Genomic DNA, 17,455 nt, shown 5'->3' on the forward strand with positions numbered 1-17,455 from the left:
GCGTGACGTGGCGGACGACCGGGATGCCTAGGGCCCCCGGTCGGCTCATTCCAGGTCATTTTAAGCATTTTAGCTTTATGTTCAGGTTACATGCAGACTACATCAGGTTTTACTCCAGGATTTTACAGTATTTTGCTGCCTCTACCCTGACAAGCCTTTCAGGACCTGCTGCCTTGGCCTGCCCTTGCCACCACCATGCTTCCTTTTCATAAAATGGCTAAAAATGCAATAAAATACCAAGAAATGCACCAAAATCACAGAAAGTGATCACTGCAGAAGCCTATAGATATATCCCCTGGGGATAAGTCAGAGGGGACAGTAGCCACGTTTAATGAATATAAACACTATAACAAGTGTTGTAAAACAGCAATCCCGAAGGCAAAGATAGAAGATGAGGAGCGCATAGATTCACGGGACGAGGGGGTTATTCTTCCCCTTTACAGATCGCTGGTAAGGCCCCATCTAGAATATGCTCTTTAGTTTTGGTCTCCAGTGCTCAATGTAAAACTATATAAGGGGATCATATAATAACCTAATGTTTTATTTACCAGTAAGTCCTTCCAACGGACACGAGGGCACCCACTCCGTTTAGAAGAAGGGAGGTTCCATTTAAATATTCCGAAAGGATTTTTTACTGTGAGAGCTGTGAAGTTCTGGAATTCCCTCCACGAATCAGTCATGCTGGCTGATACATTATATAACTTTAAGAAGGGGCTGGATGGATTCTTAGCAAGTGAGGGAATACAGGGGGGTTATGGGAGATAGCTCTAAGTACTAGTTGATCCAGGGACTGGTCCGATTGCCATCTTGGAGTCAGGAAGGATTTTTTTTTCCCCTCTGCGGCAAATTAGAGAGGCCTAAGATGGGGTTTTTTGCCTTCCTCTGGATCAAGTAGTAGTTAGGCAGGTTATATATAGGCATTATGGTTGAACATGATGGACGTATGTCTTTTTTCTACCCAACTTACTATGTTACTATGTGATATCCTCATTTTAGGGTACGTTTATAATAATACACAAGTTTTAGTGAGTTATGTGAAATTACATCACTAAGCCCCATTTATAAGAAAATAACTTGCAGGATATTCATGGAGCTTTTGTATTATATAGTGAAGTAAGCCCTTTTGTAAAATATAAGGTTATTGGGAATCTCAAAGCTGAGCACTTTTATACAGGTCATGGAACCCTGAGGTGATTTTTATTAACATCATATTTTACAAAAGCAAGCACATTATTATAAGATACAAGTTTCAGTGAGTTATGTGACAGAAAATACATCACTAAGCATTGATTATAACTGTTAAAGGGGCATGATTCCTTAATATCATATGTCAAATACTGACATCAGTGGTCAAAATGGCTTCCTGGATGCTTCTATGGAGACAAATAGCAAAGGTATTCCACTGGAATCACATTATGCCCTTTATGGTTCCAGGGTCTCATCTGGGAGAATTTTGCCCAGTTGTTAAGCAGAACAACTCTGAAGTGACATTCTTCCATTTGACTAATTAAAACAGGTGAACCTCAACAGTGATGTCTGATCAGTTCAACAACTAGTCAGAAAGAGATAGTTTGAGTTGCTGTGAGTAACCGCACTGAACAGCTGCTTAGCACCTATTAGTAAATCATCCAGGGATACTCCAGCAATAATGTCAGGACTGATTCAGTTCAAAGTCCCCATAGGCTTAAGCAGGGCAGCAATCACGAGTGGTCAGGAAGTAGTCCAGCCCAGGGCCTACATGGCATAGAAGAGGCATTTGTTATAAGTGCTTAAATCTAACTTAAATTAGGGACTTGCCCCAAAGCTGCATTGTATACTTAAGGTGAGACCTTGTCCGGAATCTGTCTTGCAAATTAAGTTATTCCTAGAGCAAATGCCATTTCCTAACTTTCTTTCAAGCCTTCAAGTTTAAGTGCCCACATTGGCTTTCAACTTAGCCACACAGCAGCTTTATGGCCAATTTATGGGACATAAGCTATGCTGCCCCCAGTACATGGTAAAATTTGGATTTGAACAGAAACTTGTGTGACAATTTTTGACCCTAAGCCAATAATCCTTTAACAAGAGGCCTCCACATCCCCATAGGTTGAACTATCTTATCACAATTTTTTGTTCACCAGGCTAGTAGTCAAATATATGATCTGTCAACCCTAATAAATAAGCAGATCTCCCCATGCAATGTATGGCCAGCTTAACATTCATGAGCATGGAGCACAGAAAATAAAAACAAACTTGTAGTTAGAAAGTTTTATTAGCTGGGTGAGGTACACAGTACTTACAAATACAGCTAACAGAAAAAATGATGTTGTGAAAAAAATGTAAAAAAAGGATATTTACAAAGATTTTCATAAGTAACAAATTTCTGAGTACTACACTGGCCTAATTCTGCAGACTATCTGATCTTTAGCTGACATAGGCAAGTTCACGAACGTACTGTCTGCGGTTAGCCAAACTAGGTCTAATAAATACCTAGAGAATGGGGAAAACATAATGCAGAAAACAAAACCTGACTTTGATATGTGGAAATTCCTACTGGCATTTATAATCTTTTATGTACGAAATTGCAGAAGTAAAGAAACTATTACCTCAAAATACATTTACCAATCTTGAAAATGCAATATCAAAATGCAATGTAGTCAACAGCCCTAGTCAAATCCCCCCTAAAATGAAGCAGAGGTAATGTATAGCTATACAAACATGAACTAGATTACTTCTAAAGCGGAAAAAAATAACTCTTTAAATACATCAAAAGTTTCAATTACAACATACAATACACTGTCTGATACTTATTGGAATAAAAGCCTTTAAAGTTTCACTGTCATAGCATGCTCTCTTAGTAAGCACCTCTAGTAATGAAGTTCCCTTAATACTCCTTTATTAGCCCATATGGCAACGACAGCTTGGATGGAAGACTTGTCCAAGAAACAGACAGCTACACAGTTGATAACCCCTTGTGGTAAAGGATTCAAAACCTGCATGCAGTCTGCAAATTAAGCCATTTTGTTATGAGATTTCATTATCAGAGCAGTGCACAGGGAGCAAATAGATCAAATATTAACAGGAAGATATCATTTAACTGTCATTTGTTGCATTCCTTGTGACATCAAACTGATGGCATCATCTGGTTAACTTCTCTTCCCTGAGATGAATCATGTTGGGATAAAAAATACTATGCACCCCATACTCCATATGTGTCAACATATTTCTGAAGTGGAAATGCAACATATTCTCAGATCAGCTCCACCTTGCATCTAATGAAATTCCACGTCCTAAAATAAGAAAGAACACTGTCAGATTGTTTTCATAATACAGAAATAGCTAAGGCATCATTATTTTTTTTAAAGGTAAGTTTATATTAACAACAGACAGACAGTTGTGCCAAACATTTTGCCATATACATTTGCCATCGGTTTAGGTTGGTTATATAGAACTGCAAGACATATTACACGGAGGGTATGTTTATCACTCTGGTTGTAAGACATGTAGTGCAGGGTTAGTCCAGTCCTGCCTCAATCCACGAGGCCCAAGTCAGGTCAAATTTAGCCTGTGTTCCTCTCGCTTCTGAGGTAAGTTTGATTAGTGGGATTGCTTGGTTTACCAGCTGCTTCCATGTTTTTATGGATGGCGTCTGTGCTCCCATCCAGTGCATGGCAATGTTTTTCCTGGCATAAAAAAGGAGGGTTTGGTACCGGTTTCTGGAGTAGCTGCTTGGTATGGTATCCTCTAGGATTCCAAAAAGGCATATGGAGGGGGAAGTGATGTGGGGAAAGTCCAGGTTGTCAGCTAGCACCTTTAGGATTTTGTGCCAATATCTAGCAATATCAGGACAGATCCATATCATGTGGAAAAACCCTGCTGGTGAAGCATTGCACCTAGGACATGAGGGGTCTGGTTTCCTCCCCATTTTGTATAGCCTGTATGGTATATAATTGATGCATAATTTTGTACTGTACCAGGCGATCCCTGGTTGATATTAAATAGTTGTCTGTTGCTTCCTCCAGACCTCAGGAGAATGGAATGTCAGCAAGCCATCTAGTTCTTGCTGTTTCGAATGGTCTGGGTCTGGTACAGGAGAATACTGTAAATGTGTGATACTAATTTGGGAGCCTCAGGCTTATGGAGGATATGCTCTATGCCTAGTGAGGTTATTTCTGGACTGAGTGTGGTGAATTGGGCATTAAAGGCGTGCCGGAGTTGTAAGTATCTGTAGAATTGTGGTTTTTGGGACTGGCATTTTGAGGATATTTGTTCATATGTGAGAAAGGTGGAATTTTCCAGCAGGTCACAGGAGGTATTTGAGATTTTGAGTTGGCCAGAATATAAATTCTTGTAGGTTTCTGAGATGTGGGAGATAGGAGTTGCCCCAAATTGGGAGCCTAGCTGAGACCAATGGTGGGTTTCTTTTATGGAGTTTCAGGGCTGCAATCCAATTCCTAAACGGCACAGAGAGTGTAGTGGGTACTTAAGGGAAATCGTTAGCATGTCGGTAGGGAAAGTTACTCATCCCTTCTATTGAGCCCAAAATGAGAGCCTGAAGTGTCATGTTTGGGTTATAGGGGTCTGGGAGGAAGCACCAATGTAGATAATATATCTGCGAAACCATGTAGTACAACTGTAGATTTGGAAGCGCCAACCCTCCATCTGCATAGGAGGCAGTTAGTTTCTCCTATGAAATACGGGGTTGTTTGTTGACCCACAAAAAGGGAAAAAGTATTTTATTAATTTTTTTTAAATACTTTGGCAGTGAAATATACTGGAGCATTATGGAAAATATATAAAAACTTTGGTAGATAGATCATCTTAAAGATGTTGACTCGCCCCCATAGAGTTAGTGGCAGTTTGGCCCAATTCTCCATATCATTCGTGAGAGAGGTTATATCAGGGGTTAAGTTGTGGGGTATATATTAATCGAGACCTGAGTGTATTGTGATGCCCAGGTACTTGAAGGAGGAGACCCATTTGAGAGGAGTATCTACTGCCAGGGCTGGAGGGCTAGGATTGTCTAGGGAATAGAGGACCGATTTTTCCCAGTTTATTTTTAATCCTGAGAAGTTCCCAAATTGGTTGACTGTTTGCAGCAGGGCAGATAGGGATGCATCGGGGTCAGCTAGATATATAAGGAGATCGTCTGCGAAAAGTGAGACTTTTTCGGTTATTGTTTGATAGGTGAGGCCTTTAATAGATCGTGAGTCCCTGATACGTATAGCCAAGGGCTCGACTGCTAGGGCAAATAAAATGGGGGATAGGGGGCATCCTTGTCTTGTACCCCTCGTCAGGGGGAACAAGGCCGAGGTAATCCCATTTACCCTGACACACGCTTTTGGAGCGTTGTATAGAAGTTTTACCCATGTGATGAATCTTGGACCCAGGCCAAACTTTCTCAGCGTTTCCCACAGGTATGGCCATTCGAATAAAAGGCCTTGGCTGAGTCTAGAGAGGCGATGATTCTGGAACCTTTCTCTGCGTGTGTCAGTTGCAAATTGGTGTATAGACGTCTGATATTGAAGGCTGTAGACCTTCCTGGCATAAATCCTGATTGATCAGGGTGTATGAGGTCAGCTATAACCCTCTTGAGCCTATTAGCCAGGATTTTTGCTAGTATTTTTGCGTCAGTGTTCAAGAGGGAAATAGGGCGATAGGAAGAGCAGTCAGATGGGTCTTTCCCTTGTTTAGGGATTACCACTATTTGAGCTTCTAGTTGGGATGGGGGGGGGGGGGAACATCTTTGTATCATATGCATACTGTAGGGTTTTCAAAATGTGGATTGACATTGGTTTCGATAGGGTTTTGTACCACTCCGAGGGGAGTCCATCTGGGCCTGGGGTTTTATTGGGGGGTAGGTCTGCTATGGCCTGTTCTATTTCTTTGGTGGATATTGGGTGGTCTAGGAATGCCCGGGAGCCTGGGGATAGTGTCGGTATTGTGATAGTATCTAAATATTGGGAGAGTTGAGTAGGGGTATAGTTTACCGTAGAGGTGTACAGTTTTTGGTAAAACACTGCAAATTCTTGTGCTATAAGAGAGAGCTCAGTGACCCATCTCCCTGTTGAGGTTTGGATTCTTGCTACTGCAGAGGGAGAGGTTTGGGCCTTGGCTAGAAAAACCAGGAGTTTGCCATTTTTGTCTCCTTTTTCGAAGGTTCGTTGGGACTGGTATAGGATAGCTTTTTTGGTGAGAGTTGTTTCTTCTCTCTCTAGAGCATTCCTGGCTTGGAGTAACTTATTATAGGAGAGGTCTGAGGGTGAGAGAATGTGTTCTCTCTCTGCTTGGGTCAGCTCCTCCTCTGCTTGTTTCACTTGGCCTTTAGCGTTGTTACGGGCCTGTGCTATTGCCTGAGCTAGAGTTCCCCTCACAGCAACCTTAGATGCATCCCAGACTGTACTTGGGGAGGCCGTGTTTGTGTTGGTAGTCCAGTATTCCTCATAAGCCTCTACATTTCTGTAAGCCATCATTATTATTGTTTTTTCATGTATCTTTTACCTGTAAATGATGACTCTCTTTTTCTTTAGGGGAGAAAAAACGTCCACCATCCCCTCTCTTTCTAGCCATAGCATGGCGATGCCTGGACTCATGCAAATATTTCTGAGAAAGAAAAAGATTGTATTACACAATGCAGCTGGACAAAGGTATATTTATGGTATCAAAAAAATTGTAACTACATTTCAGCAGTGCATTTTCCAGAGCATTTTGCAATACCAAAGGCCCAGGATTTAATTTACCAGGCAGATTTCTTCCAACGTGGGAAAGTCATTCAGCATATTAAGCACTCTAAGCAGTATCTGCTCTGTGTGGAGAGGTGTAAGAAAGAAGCATCTTATCTGCAGCTCATTTAAGATCTTGTGTGTGTCTGCAGGCCCTCTAACACCACAAATCAGATACTTTTAGAAAATTACATTTAAATGTAAAATTTTACTTTATTGGGGGTGTTACGGATGCCGTAGTTAATATAATCACTAAACTTGGACCCCGGGCCAGCACTCCTGTCCTTGAAAAGTGTACTCTTCCAGGGCAGTGTTACCTGCTATGCCCCTCACCTTTGCCAATGCCCCTGTTCTATCATAATAGGGTAAAATTTGCAAATTTAGGGTAATGGCACACGGGAAGACTAGTCACCCGCAGACGACCAATCTCCCCAAAATGCTTTCCCACTGCCAATAATGTAAATGGGCGGTGGAAAACATAAGCGACAAAGGTTTTTCCAAAGTCGTGAGACAATCAAGAAAGATGAAAGTGTGGTGCTCCTTCAGAAGTACCCTGGCCAGGGCAGTTTTCTGATAAAAGATGCACCAACATTGGGTCTCAGGCAAGCGATAATTAACACTAGGGGGGTGCTATATATACATATCTGCCTGCATGTAAAACACAGAGCACTTATGGGACTTAAATTACGTGCAAAAATGTAATGGTGTAAGTCGACGTTTCAGTCCTACACAGAGGACCTTTAGCAAGACATCAATTCATATCATTGCTCTGTGTTGTAGATGCTGATATTTATTGCAGCAGCACCTAGTGCTTTCTCGCCATTTTTGGCCGAGCGCGCTGCCACAGGGGTGTGGTTTGAAATGATTTGGGATGTTGTATAATGCAGCAACAAATTATTTTATATAAAAGTCATATAAATGCAGCAGGAACACCTACTTAAATGCCACCCCACACAACAACACTTTACTTTGAGGATACATTTCAAATAATACTTGTTGAATTGTGCTCTGCCTGTATAAGGAAAAAAAAAAAAAGTGTTTTGGCTAATATTTACACACTTTTAAAAAAAAAAAAAAAAAAAAAAAAAAAAAAAAAAAAACAATCTCCCCCCTATCTAATGAAAGGTTGGAGTGGCTTTGGAATACTTTTGTCCCATTCTCACATCTTTGTACAGAAACATGGTACAGTGCAGTCAAATGTGCCTGCATAGTTAAACATTTTAAACACTACATCAACTAACAGCAGTCTCCAGGCTGTACAGCATTCTCATAGCTCACAAACTTATATTCAGCAAACTCATAGCACTCTTTTATAAGTCACTGGGAGAGATCTCTGGTTCATATACTTATTCTTAGCCTTACACTCACTCTCCTCTCTTTTGGGATTTTCCCTTCTGCCTCCAATTTAGCTCGTGCTTGTCGTCTCTTTAAGATTCGGTGATACTGCTTAGCATTCACGTAAAGTGGCTCTTCCTCAAGCATCTCGGCACCAGGCAGTGGTATCCTCTGTAGAGTGGGTACAGTGCCAGCACCAGGTACCATCTGTATTAAGATATTAATAATAAGCAAAGGGAAAAAAAAGCAAGGGAAAAAAAATCATGTATTCAAACCAGAGGCATACAGTATTAATACATACCATCACCATGCCTCCAGAGTTCATCATGTTGCCAGTCACAGGAAGAGTAACTGTCACAGTTCCTTGGCCACTGTTGGTGGTATTGGTGTTGGCTCCAGCCTGCACAATCTGAGCTCCAGCTAGGCTAGCAGCAGGTATGGTGATCATTCCTGTAACAGGGACTGTCACTTAAGGGGACAAATCAGGTAAAACAAAACACAGGGACAGAGAGGTGGATAGAGGATTAATCCTAGGTAAGCCGCCAGTGCTCACAACCAATATGTTGAATATAATAACTCATAAGTTGTGACCATTGTGGGGAGAACCTGCTGTCCAAGAGAAAGGTGATTATCCAAAGTTAAACAAAGTAAAGATAAAATACCGCACCCATGCTTTAAATAAATGGCAGGTTTAATATTATAGTTCAGTAAGTGCTGCCAGTGTCTAAGGAAGCTTATCACTATATCGCAGTTATACAAGCTAAACTGAATTTTTTTATAAGCATTAGAATGATCAATCGGTGGGTGTGGAAATGTCAGAATAAGAAAATGTTTAAGTATCAGAGTAATACAATAAATAAAACACAAGTTACATTTACTTACCTTGCTGAAGAATGGTTCCGTCTGCATTTACAGGCTGGTAAACTATAGTCTGACCTTCAGCTGTCTGTGCAACTTGCTGACCCTGAACAGCTATCTGCTGCTGGTTCTGCAAATGTTAATTGAAACCATAAACAAGTCAATGACATAATAAAACACTTCATTTACTTCAATGTGTTCCTTTTTGTTAGCATTCAGTAACTTATTAAACATGTTTTTAGATCTTGCTTACACTGACTTCTCTCATTAGCAGTAGCTAAGCAGTAATAAATACATTACTTTGTTTTTTTTTGTTTTTTTTTTTTAAATGAATTCTAACAACATGTGTTGTTGCTGAAGTTTTTGGTGTAATTAAAAAGCTTCAGTTAGGGAGATCAGATCTTCTAAGGCAGCAACAAATGGTAGATAAGCTGGTCACTGATTATGACAAAAAATGTTTTCAATTTATTCTAACAGATAAAATTGTTTTCTAACACACATAATTATATCCAGTGCTGTTCTTTACACTCTCTCCTCTCTTTATTATTTTAGCACCTATATGGTTGCTAGGGTCCAACTTACCCTAAGCAACCAGGCAGTGATTTCAGTAAGAGACTGAAAGGTGAATAAAAGAGGAGCTCAACAGAAAGGTAAGTGATAAGTAATATAGTAGATAAGGCTGAAGAAAGACATATCAACATTTCATACAGTACTGCACACAATGTTAATTATTAAAATGGAATATTAGCCTCAACACGCAATTTGTATGTGGACAGAGAACTAGCTGAAAGACAGATTCCAAAAGGTGGTGATAAATGGAAAATTTTCTATTTCAACCAATGCTGTTAGTGGGGTACATCAGGGGTCACAGTGGGGGGGGGTTGGTCACAGTGGGGGGGGTTGGTCACAGTGGGGGGGGGGGTTGGTCACAGTGGGGGGAGGGTTGGTCACAGTGGGGGGGGGTTGGTCACAGTGGGGGGGGGGGTTGGTCACAGTGGGGGGAGGGTTGGTCACAGTGGGGGGAGGGTTGGTCACAGTGGGGGGGGGGTTGGTCACAGTGGGGGGGGGGTTGGTCACAGTGGGGGAGGGTTGGTCACAGTGGGGGGAGGGTTGGTCACAGTGGGGGGGGGGTTGGTCACAGTGGGGGGGGTTGGTCACAGTGGGGGGAGGGTTGGTCACAGTGGGGGGGGGGGTTGGTCACAGTGGGGGGGTTGGTCACAGTGGGGGGAGGGTTGGTCACAGTGGGGGGGGGTTGGTCACAGTGGGGGGGGGGTTGGTCACAGTGGGGGGGGGGTTGGTCACAGTGGGGGGGGTTGGTCACAGTGGGGGGAGGGTTGGTCACAGTGGGGGGGGTTGGTCACAGTGGGGGGGGTTGGTCACAGTGGGGGGGGGGTTGGTCACAGTGGGGGGGGTTGGTCACAGTGGGGGGGGTTGGTCACAGTGGGGGGAGGGTTGGTCACAGTGGGGGGGGTGACCCCTGTATTAGTTCCAATTGGCCAGTAAATTCGGGCAGTTAATACATCCCAGAATACAACAAAGGACTCTGGGTAATTGATGCTTTATTTCTATTGGCTGTCACTGTGAGTCAGAGGGAACGCCCACTCCTCTGTGAGCCGTACCCAGGTGCCGTGTCATTGGCTAAGGAGACGTGTCACTCAGATTGCTCCGCCTACTAAATGCCTCTGCCCCTCATGCCCCTATAACGCACTGTTGGACCGAAACCCCCCCAGTCTGTGCCTCCCAGCCGGGCTCTTTAACTTCTCATTATTTGGCCTGGAGCGGGGTCTCTCATTGGCTGAATAGTTTTAAATTTTTACATTTCAAAGGGGCAGTGTACCACCTTCTTTAACATGAGTTAAATGAATAGGGCTTATCGCATACTATTTGCCTAATGATTTACTTACAAAATGCTTTTTAAAGCTGAAACTACTTCATAATTGTTCCTTGGAAGATAATTAGATTACCAGTGCACGTGTAACCTCCCTGCATAATGGACTTTAGGGCAAAACTACATGTACTGTTGGCTGAGGGCAGAGATCGTCCCAAAAACCTTGAGGTAGGCATTTTCATTTGATCTCCATTCTGTGTAGCTGCACTAAGGCCAAAGCTGTACCTGTCAGTGCACCTACACAGTAATGTGGAGAGAGCGGATCTGCTTCTCTTTGCCTGCCTACAAAACACAGGTGGAGAGAAGCGGAGCCAACACTTCTCGTGACTTTGCCCTTAGGAAAAGGGAGAGAGTGTTATATTGTGATCTAATGATATTTTGAATTGATAAATAATGTAGTTATGCACTTTGGAAAATACCATGAACTCTAGTTCAGAAATGTGCTGGGGTCTCCAAAACTGTGAACAATTCTGTAGTTATTGTTGATAACAGACACAAGTCTAGGCAGTGTCAATCTATTAGCATTAATAAAGTACTCCCTATAACTGAGGGTATAGTATAGAGATAAAATCATCATTATGGCACTTTATACATTTTTGGTAAATTACCTTATAGTCGAATAACAGGTGATGGTCTTAATTGATTAGGAACCCCTGTGAATTAAATCACTAAATTCTTTTCCCCTGGTCAGGGCTCCTTTTTGGAAATAAATGCAGTGGTCCAGGGTTATAACTTCAATAGCCAAACTGCCATCTTACCTCAGTTTCCCACAGATCCCCTGCACCACACTACGCGTGTGCACTATAATATCAGGAATCTTTATAACATGCACATATGCAAGTCTAGCGGAATCGCAAGGGATACTTGGTAAATTGGGGTTCGATAGCAGCACGATGCTTAAACAGGCATAAAGCTGGGCCGGTGAATTTTGTTTCACCAGACAAAGCAACGGCCCAGGGTAAATGTTAGCAATTTAATTCAATGGGGGAAGCCTAATGAATTGGCAGCCCTCACACAATTTGACTTTCCTCGTCTTAATAAGCATTGCCGTTTTGGTTCCCTTCGCATCAGGAAGAATAATAAAAGAGTGCAAAATTAAGCTATGAGGAAAGATGGGTTTAATTTCACTGCGGAAGCGATGTTTTAAGCAAACATCAAAACTCTTTATTTATAAGTTAGAGGGCACTATGGGAGTAATAAAATATAGACAGGGGATTACTTCTCAAAATGAAAAGAATGAAGGACAAGAGGGATACCTTTACATTTAAAGAATTGCCCTTGTTTCAGTTATCTCTTCAAATTAACCTCTCAACCTATATATAACACAGGAATACTTTGTTACTTCTACTCACCTGACTTTGTCCTGCAGTTACAGCTGTCTGTGGTTGCTGTATAATAATCTGCTGGGGCTGCCCTTGCTGGGCTTGAACCTGTACAGCCTGTCCTCCTTGAATCTGAATCTGCCCTGGTTGGACCAGCTGTATCTGTAAGAAAGGTTTAAACGGCAAGATATAGCTTGTCCCACTAAGAATAGGAACATAACCACAGTATTATGTACCTAATAAAATCTAGTTGATATTCTAACTGAATACTCGAATGTTTGTAATATAAAGCACAGAATATGTGCATTTCATATTATTCACATATCTAATGCACTTGCCTGCTGCAGTCCTTGGGATCCAGATACCGGCACCTGCATAAGAGTCTGACCTTGGCCACCCATGGCTTGTACCATGATTGGCTGTCCAGTAGAGGTGATCAGTTGCCCCCCACTGACTTGCACCATAAGTGGTTGACCTTGTACCTATGTAAAAAAAAATAACAATTGTTGTAAATCTAATTTAACTATACAAATATTTTATGCTGGAAATTTTCAGTAAAGACAAAAACAGAGAAAGCCACAAATACAAGAACTCTTAGCAAAAGGTGGGTTAGGGGTGATAGGCAATGACAGAAAAGCCAGGCTCATGCAAAGTAGGTAAAAGGAGTAACTCAAGGTATTGGGCTCATGCTGTACTTTGAATAAGTAAGCAAGTATATAAAACAGACAACATATTAAAAGTTCAAACATGATAAGTGCTTGGATACAAAGATTATACAAAATGCACTCTATGTGATAGAAGCATTATTCATACAAATACTGCATGGAGTGCAATAAATGTGACTCATGCAGCTAACAGACACAACTACCTGGAGGGTCTGAACTTGCTGCCCCGAGGCTGCTCCCACCTGAGCCTCGGTCTGTAACTGGACAGCAGTGACCGCACCCGGCTAAGGGGAGAGGAACAAGAAGAAACAGCCAGACCATGAAAAAGCAGCATGTGTCTTTCCAAAGATCACATACTGGAACATTCAGTGATTCCCACTAACTTCCTGCAACAAGGCACTGAACGGCTTTATAGTTTCAAAATAAAAAATACTTTTAAATAATACGAAATCCTAACACAATACACATCATTTCATAGAAATGCTCACCTGCTGCTGGATCTGTCCAGCCTGAACCACTATTTGCTCTGGGGAGCCGTTACTGCTTGTAAATTGCTCCATCTGCTCCTTAGAAAGACTACACAATGCAGTTTAAAGGCACCTATTAAAAGACAAAAGTGTGATAATATAGTTACATGAGGTATAAGCTGGATTTGTAGATGATGACGTATTACTGCTCTTCATTAGCTGACAAGGATTACTAAAAGGGGCAGTATATAGCCATTTGCAACATGAGCTTAATAAATAGGGCATTTGGAAAAAATTATCTTTGGATATTATTTTGCTTAAAAAAAAAAAAAAAAAGATATGTTTTTTGCTCTTTTCAAGCTTTCTAACTAACTGTTACAAAAAAAAAAAAGACTTTCTGATTATGCCAAATGTAGAAGAAGCTCATACAACACATTACCAGTCCACAAATAAGCATTCTATATAACGAGCCGTATCCTATCTCACGTCTGGCAAGGTCTTACAGGCACACGCAGCTGATATCTACCAACAAATGCCAAGTCTCACGTTTGTTTGCAGATAAAAACTACATATGCCTGCACCCAGGTGGCTTCAATGCTTTTGGGTGCAGGCACAACTAGGAGAGGATTGTCAGCGTGCTTAAAAAAATTTCGGAATTTTTTTTTTTTTTTAATCAAATAATAGGCAGAATACATGTTCAACACAAGTCCCTATTTATTGTGGTAATTTAAAGCAAAAGTCTATATAGGTGTATATTTTCAACAGTATCAGTTGCATAGGAACAGATACTATAACACTGGATAATACCATGTACAATAAATTGCTCGGTGTAGAAGACCATAAAACACTTTAAAGACTGCTGAAATATGATAAACAAACTAGCTTCAATTTAGAGTCTTATTTTTATCATACAGCCATCAAAAAGCTGAAAATTGTCACAACTAAAATGTCACAGACTAAAGGTGGCGACACACGTGGCGATTTGCGATCTTACAATCAGCCACAAACCATTCAGGGCTGAAACAGCAGATAAAGAGGTAGAAACAATAGGATTTCTACCTCCTTCTGTCGATTCAGCGCTGAGGGCATATTTTGGTCAGGCGCCTTCTATGGCGCCCGATCAAAATCTTTTAACTGGTCCGATCGGTGAGTCGACCGATATCAGCAGGTTCCTGCGATATCGGTCGACTCGCCGACTTGCCATACACGCACCGAATATCGTACGAAACGAGGTTTCGTACGATATTATCGGTGCGTGTATGGCCAGCTTAATACAAGTTAAAAAAATTTAAATAAAAATATAATATACCAAAATGTACAGGCTGAACTAATGTAATGTCCCTTTTTTGAACCCTAAAAATGTATTATGTCTTTCCAGGTAAAAAAAGGTGAACAATGAAATCAATACAACATAACCTAGCTAATAACCCTACTGCATTAATACCTGTATGACTTTGCAGCAATGTAATATAGAAAATACTTGTGCTGTCAATTAGACTGGCATCTGAGGCCAAAAATGTGGAAGACTGACAAAACCCAACCAACCAAAAACAGGAGAAGCTGCTACAAATCAAATTAACCAATGTCTTACTACAAATCTAAAGAGAGTTAATAAAACCAAGGGGTGCGCAACTTACCAAAAAACTAATGTCAACAGAAACATTGCCCTTTAGGGCTCTGGCACACGAGGAGATTTGTCGCCGGCGATTTTTAAAAAAGCGATTTGGCGACAAGACGCCAATGCTAAATCAATGGAAATCGCCAGCCTCAAAACATACGAGGCTACTTCAAATCGCCTGCTGTTTCAAATCGCACACAGACCCTTTTCTGAGCGAATTGAGTAAAAATGAGAGGGGGGGTTAACTGTTGAGTGTACTATGGGTAGCAGATCGCCTGGAGCTCAATTCGCATGAAATCTCTTCGTGGGTATTGTCGTGGCGACTTGTCGCCAAAGCGCCAGGGGGAATAAAATGCAGGCGACAAATCTCCTCGTGTGCCAGAGCCCTTAAAGGTCAAATGATTTTACCCCATTGCATTTAGTAACCTAGTGACCTAGAGGGCAGGAAAATGCTCCAATTTACTTAAATGGCAATTGCAAGCACTCGCTTGATGGGTGATTGTCAACATGTCTTTCATCTTCATATGTCCATGGCTTTACAAATTTGACCTGTGCGCATATAACAGCATTCCAATTGAAAAATATGAATAACATTTAAGTTACAAGCTTTTTGATTAGGGATTTCAACAGACTGGAATTAAAAAAAAAAAAAAAAAAAAAAAAAACAGAAAATGAAATTGCCTAGAGGTCCATCTCTAAAGTGATACTTACACCAGAAATGAAACCATTTTTCACATCTATCATAACACCATCTTTATATGCTACATATAATTATTGGGCAGTTCTTTTACATTACCTATCTGATCCCCCATGCTCCTCTATGAGGGGGCTTCCATATTTGTGCAGCAATAGCCCGTTAGCATTAAAGCTATAACTGACAGGTTGGGAAGGGACAGTCAGCTTGGCACAACAGTCAAGTTTAGGAATTTTCAGTAACAATTACTTACAAAAGCAGCCGTATCAGTGAAAAACAATCAACATGACCTATGGGTAAGTTTTAATGTACATTAATATTTTGAAGAGTAATTTGTTGGTGTCAGTATCACTTAACTTCCCAAAAGTACAAAATAAAATTCCCCATTTAAACAAAGCATCTTCAGAAATAGGTAGAGCTATTGAGTATTAAGTTTACACCATAATTATGCATTGCAAACAATCACCAATAGACTGCAAGAAAACTTCCTATGGCCTAAGGCCTGGAGTCTGATTTACATTTGTAAATTTCCTCAATACTACCATTATGCATACAGACGCTGGCCGTTTTTTGTTTGAACCAATGTACTAGTAATCAACCAAGCCAATAATAAAGATTGCAGGGTTGTGGGGACTGTGGCCAGCCTGCATCTGCACACCAGCCAGCATTAGCAGTGGTCAATTTCAGGGCACAATGGGGTATATGGACTCTGTCTTCTCATAAGCAATTCTCATAAAAGCTTGCAAACATCAGAAAGGATGCAAGCGTCCATATTAAATAGTCTGGTTAAGATTTTTTTTATCTTTATTAGTGGGATGACACTACCTTTTGTGACTAATCTCCATTAACATAAATAGGTTATACGGGACATAAAACTATTTGAAAATCTAATTTATCTCCAAGATCTATACATCTAAAAATGTCATTGTTCTTCAAAGAGGGAGAAAGTAACCAGAGCTGCCAGGGGAGTCCTCCCGGGCCAGGTGGGTTTTGGGTAAGAGGGGCAAGCTGTACTACTGCTCTTACTTAGATACCGGCCCCCTGCTGTCAGGGAGCTGCAGACTTCGGAAAGATCTTTACCATCGGCTTTGGCGGGACTTAAAGTTCAGTGACTAAACAAGAAGTACGGAAAGCTGTTTAGGTAAAAGAATATGCAGGAACCCAAGCTCCCGCCATCTCTTTCGAAATTTGCAGTTCCCAGACAAAAATGGGCCCGGTCACCCAAGTAAGTGCATATTGCACAATAGTACAGCCTTTCCTAAAACAGCCCGTAGTCCCGGATCGCTACTTACACCTCTCGAAAAGCTGTTAACTGCACGCTTGTAGCAGGATCCTGGTTTCACAAAAAATACAACGCCACGTATCCTCACGCGAGACTAACGTCACGACTGCACGTAAGCGCTGTGACGCATTACGCAGCACCTTTGTGGGAGGAACTAGTCGGCGTAACTCAGTTTTACACAGTGGGAACTTGCGTGGGTCTGCTCTCGATGTTTTTCCGTAACGTTCTTCTGTTAGAAAGAAAGATCTTTCTTTTGTGCAATATTTTCTTCTCGGGGTTCCGACATGTGCCGGAGAACTAAAAAAAACTTGTTAACCAAAAAGAAATTAATGTAGGTGTTAAGTCCTCTTAATCAGCTAAAAGAAAATAAAAACTAGTGGTTCGTAAGCTGTTTTATAACACAATATAAAATTTGTATATAAACCTAGGGGCCGTTTACTAAACATTTTAGAGATAAATTTGTATTTTTTCCAATTGTTTTCTAACTTCTAGAACGTTTTAAAATGTCTGCGAAAAGTTCATTAAAATTATATAAATTTTTTTGTGGTTTTCGGTAAGTTCCCACAAAAAAATTGTGGTTTTCACAAAGACTACGGACAGGGGGGGGCCAACCTAACCCGGTCGG

The 17,455-nt window shown here is 41.2% G+C and overlaps 1 protein-coding gene across 9 annotated transcripts; it reads right to left on the bottom strand.

Annotated features, from left to right (window-relative positions):
• Positions 1 to 2,232: 2,232 nt before the first annotated feature.
• On the bottom strand, positions 2,233 to 16,970 carry nfya (nuclear transcription factor Y subunit alpha). 9 transcript variants are annotated; one of them, XM_012958063.3, is made up of 10 exons: positions 16,841 to 16,970; positions 13,258 to 13,369; positions 12,973 to 13,053; positions 12,443 to 12,586; positions 12,135 to 12,266; positions 8,919 to 9,024; positions 8,338 to 8,504; positions 8,064 to 8,243; positions 6,481 to 6,582; positions 2,233 to 3,269 (listed from the first exon to the last, which is right to left on the bottom strand). In XM_012958063.3, the coding sequence occupies exons 2-10, from the start codon at positions 13,327 to 13,329 to the stop codon at positions 3,252 to 3,254; spliced, it is 1,002 nt and encodes a 333-aa protein (XP_012813517.1). In that variant the 5' UTR covers positions 13,330 to 13,369; positions 16,841 to 16,970; the 3' UTR covers positions 2,233 to 3,251. The 9 variants fall into 9 exon arrangements, with proteins under 9 accessions (XP_012813517.1, XP_031751657.1, XP_031751658.1 ...); XM_031895797.1 differs by having other exon boundaries at positions 12,970 to 13,053; XM_031895798.1 differs by having other exon boundaries at positions 8,070 to 8,243; positions 12,970 to 13,053; positions 16,841 to 16,967.
• Between the last annotated feature and the right edge of the window lie 485 nt (positions 16,971 to 17,455).

This window comes from Xenopus tropicalis, chromosome 2 (genome assembly GCF_000004195.4).
Source record: "Xenopus tropicalis strain Nigerian chromosome 2, UCB_Xtro_10.0, whole genome shotgun sequence".
NCBI classification, from domain to species: Eukaryota; Metazoa; Chordata; class Amphibia; order Anura; family Pipidae; genus Xenopus; species Xenopus tropicalis.

Coding starts and splice junctions, on each gene's coding strand:
- nfya (XM_031895797.1), bottom strand. CDS start 13,329: ATGGAGCAATTTACAAGCAGTAACGGCTCCCCAGAGCAAATAGTGGTT. Junction 12,587..12,969: donor AAGTTCAGACCCTCCAGGTA/GTTGTGTCTGTT, acceptor TTTTTTACATAG/GTACAAGGTCAACCACTTAT. Junction 12,267..12,442: donor GATCCCAAGGACTGCAGCAG/GCAAGTGCATTA, acceptor CCTTTCTTACAG/ATACAGCTGGTCCAACCAGG.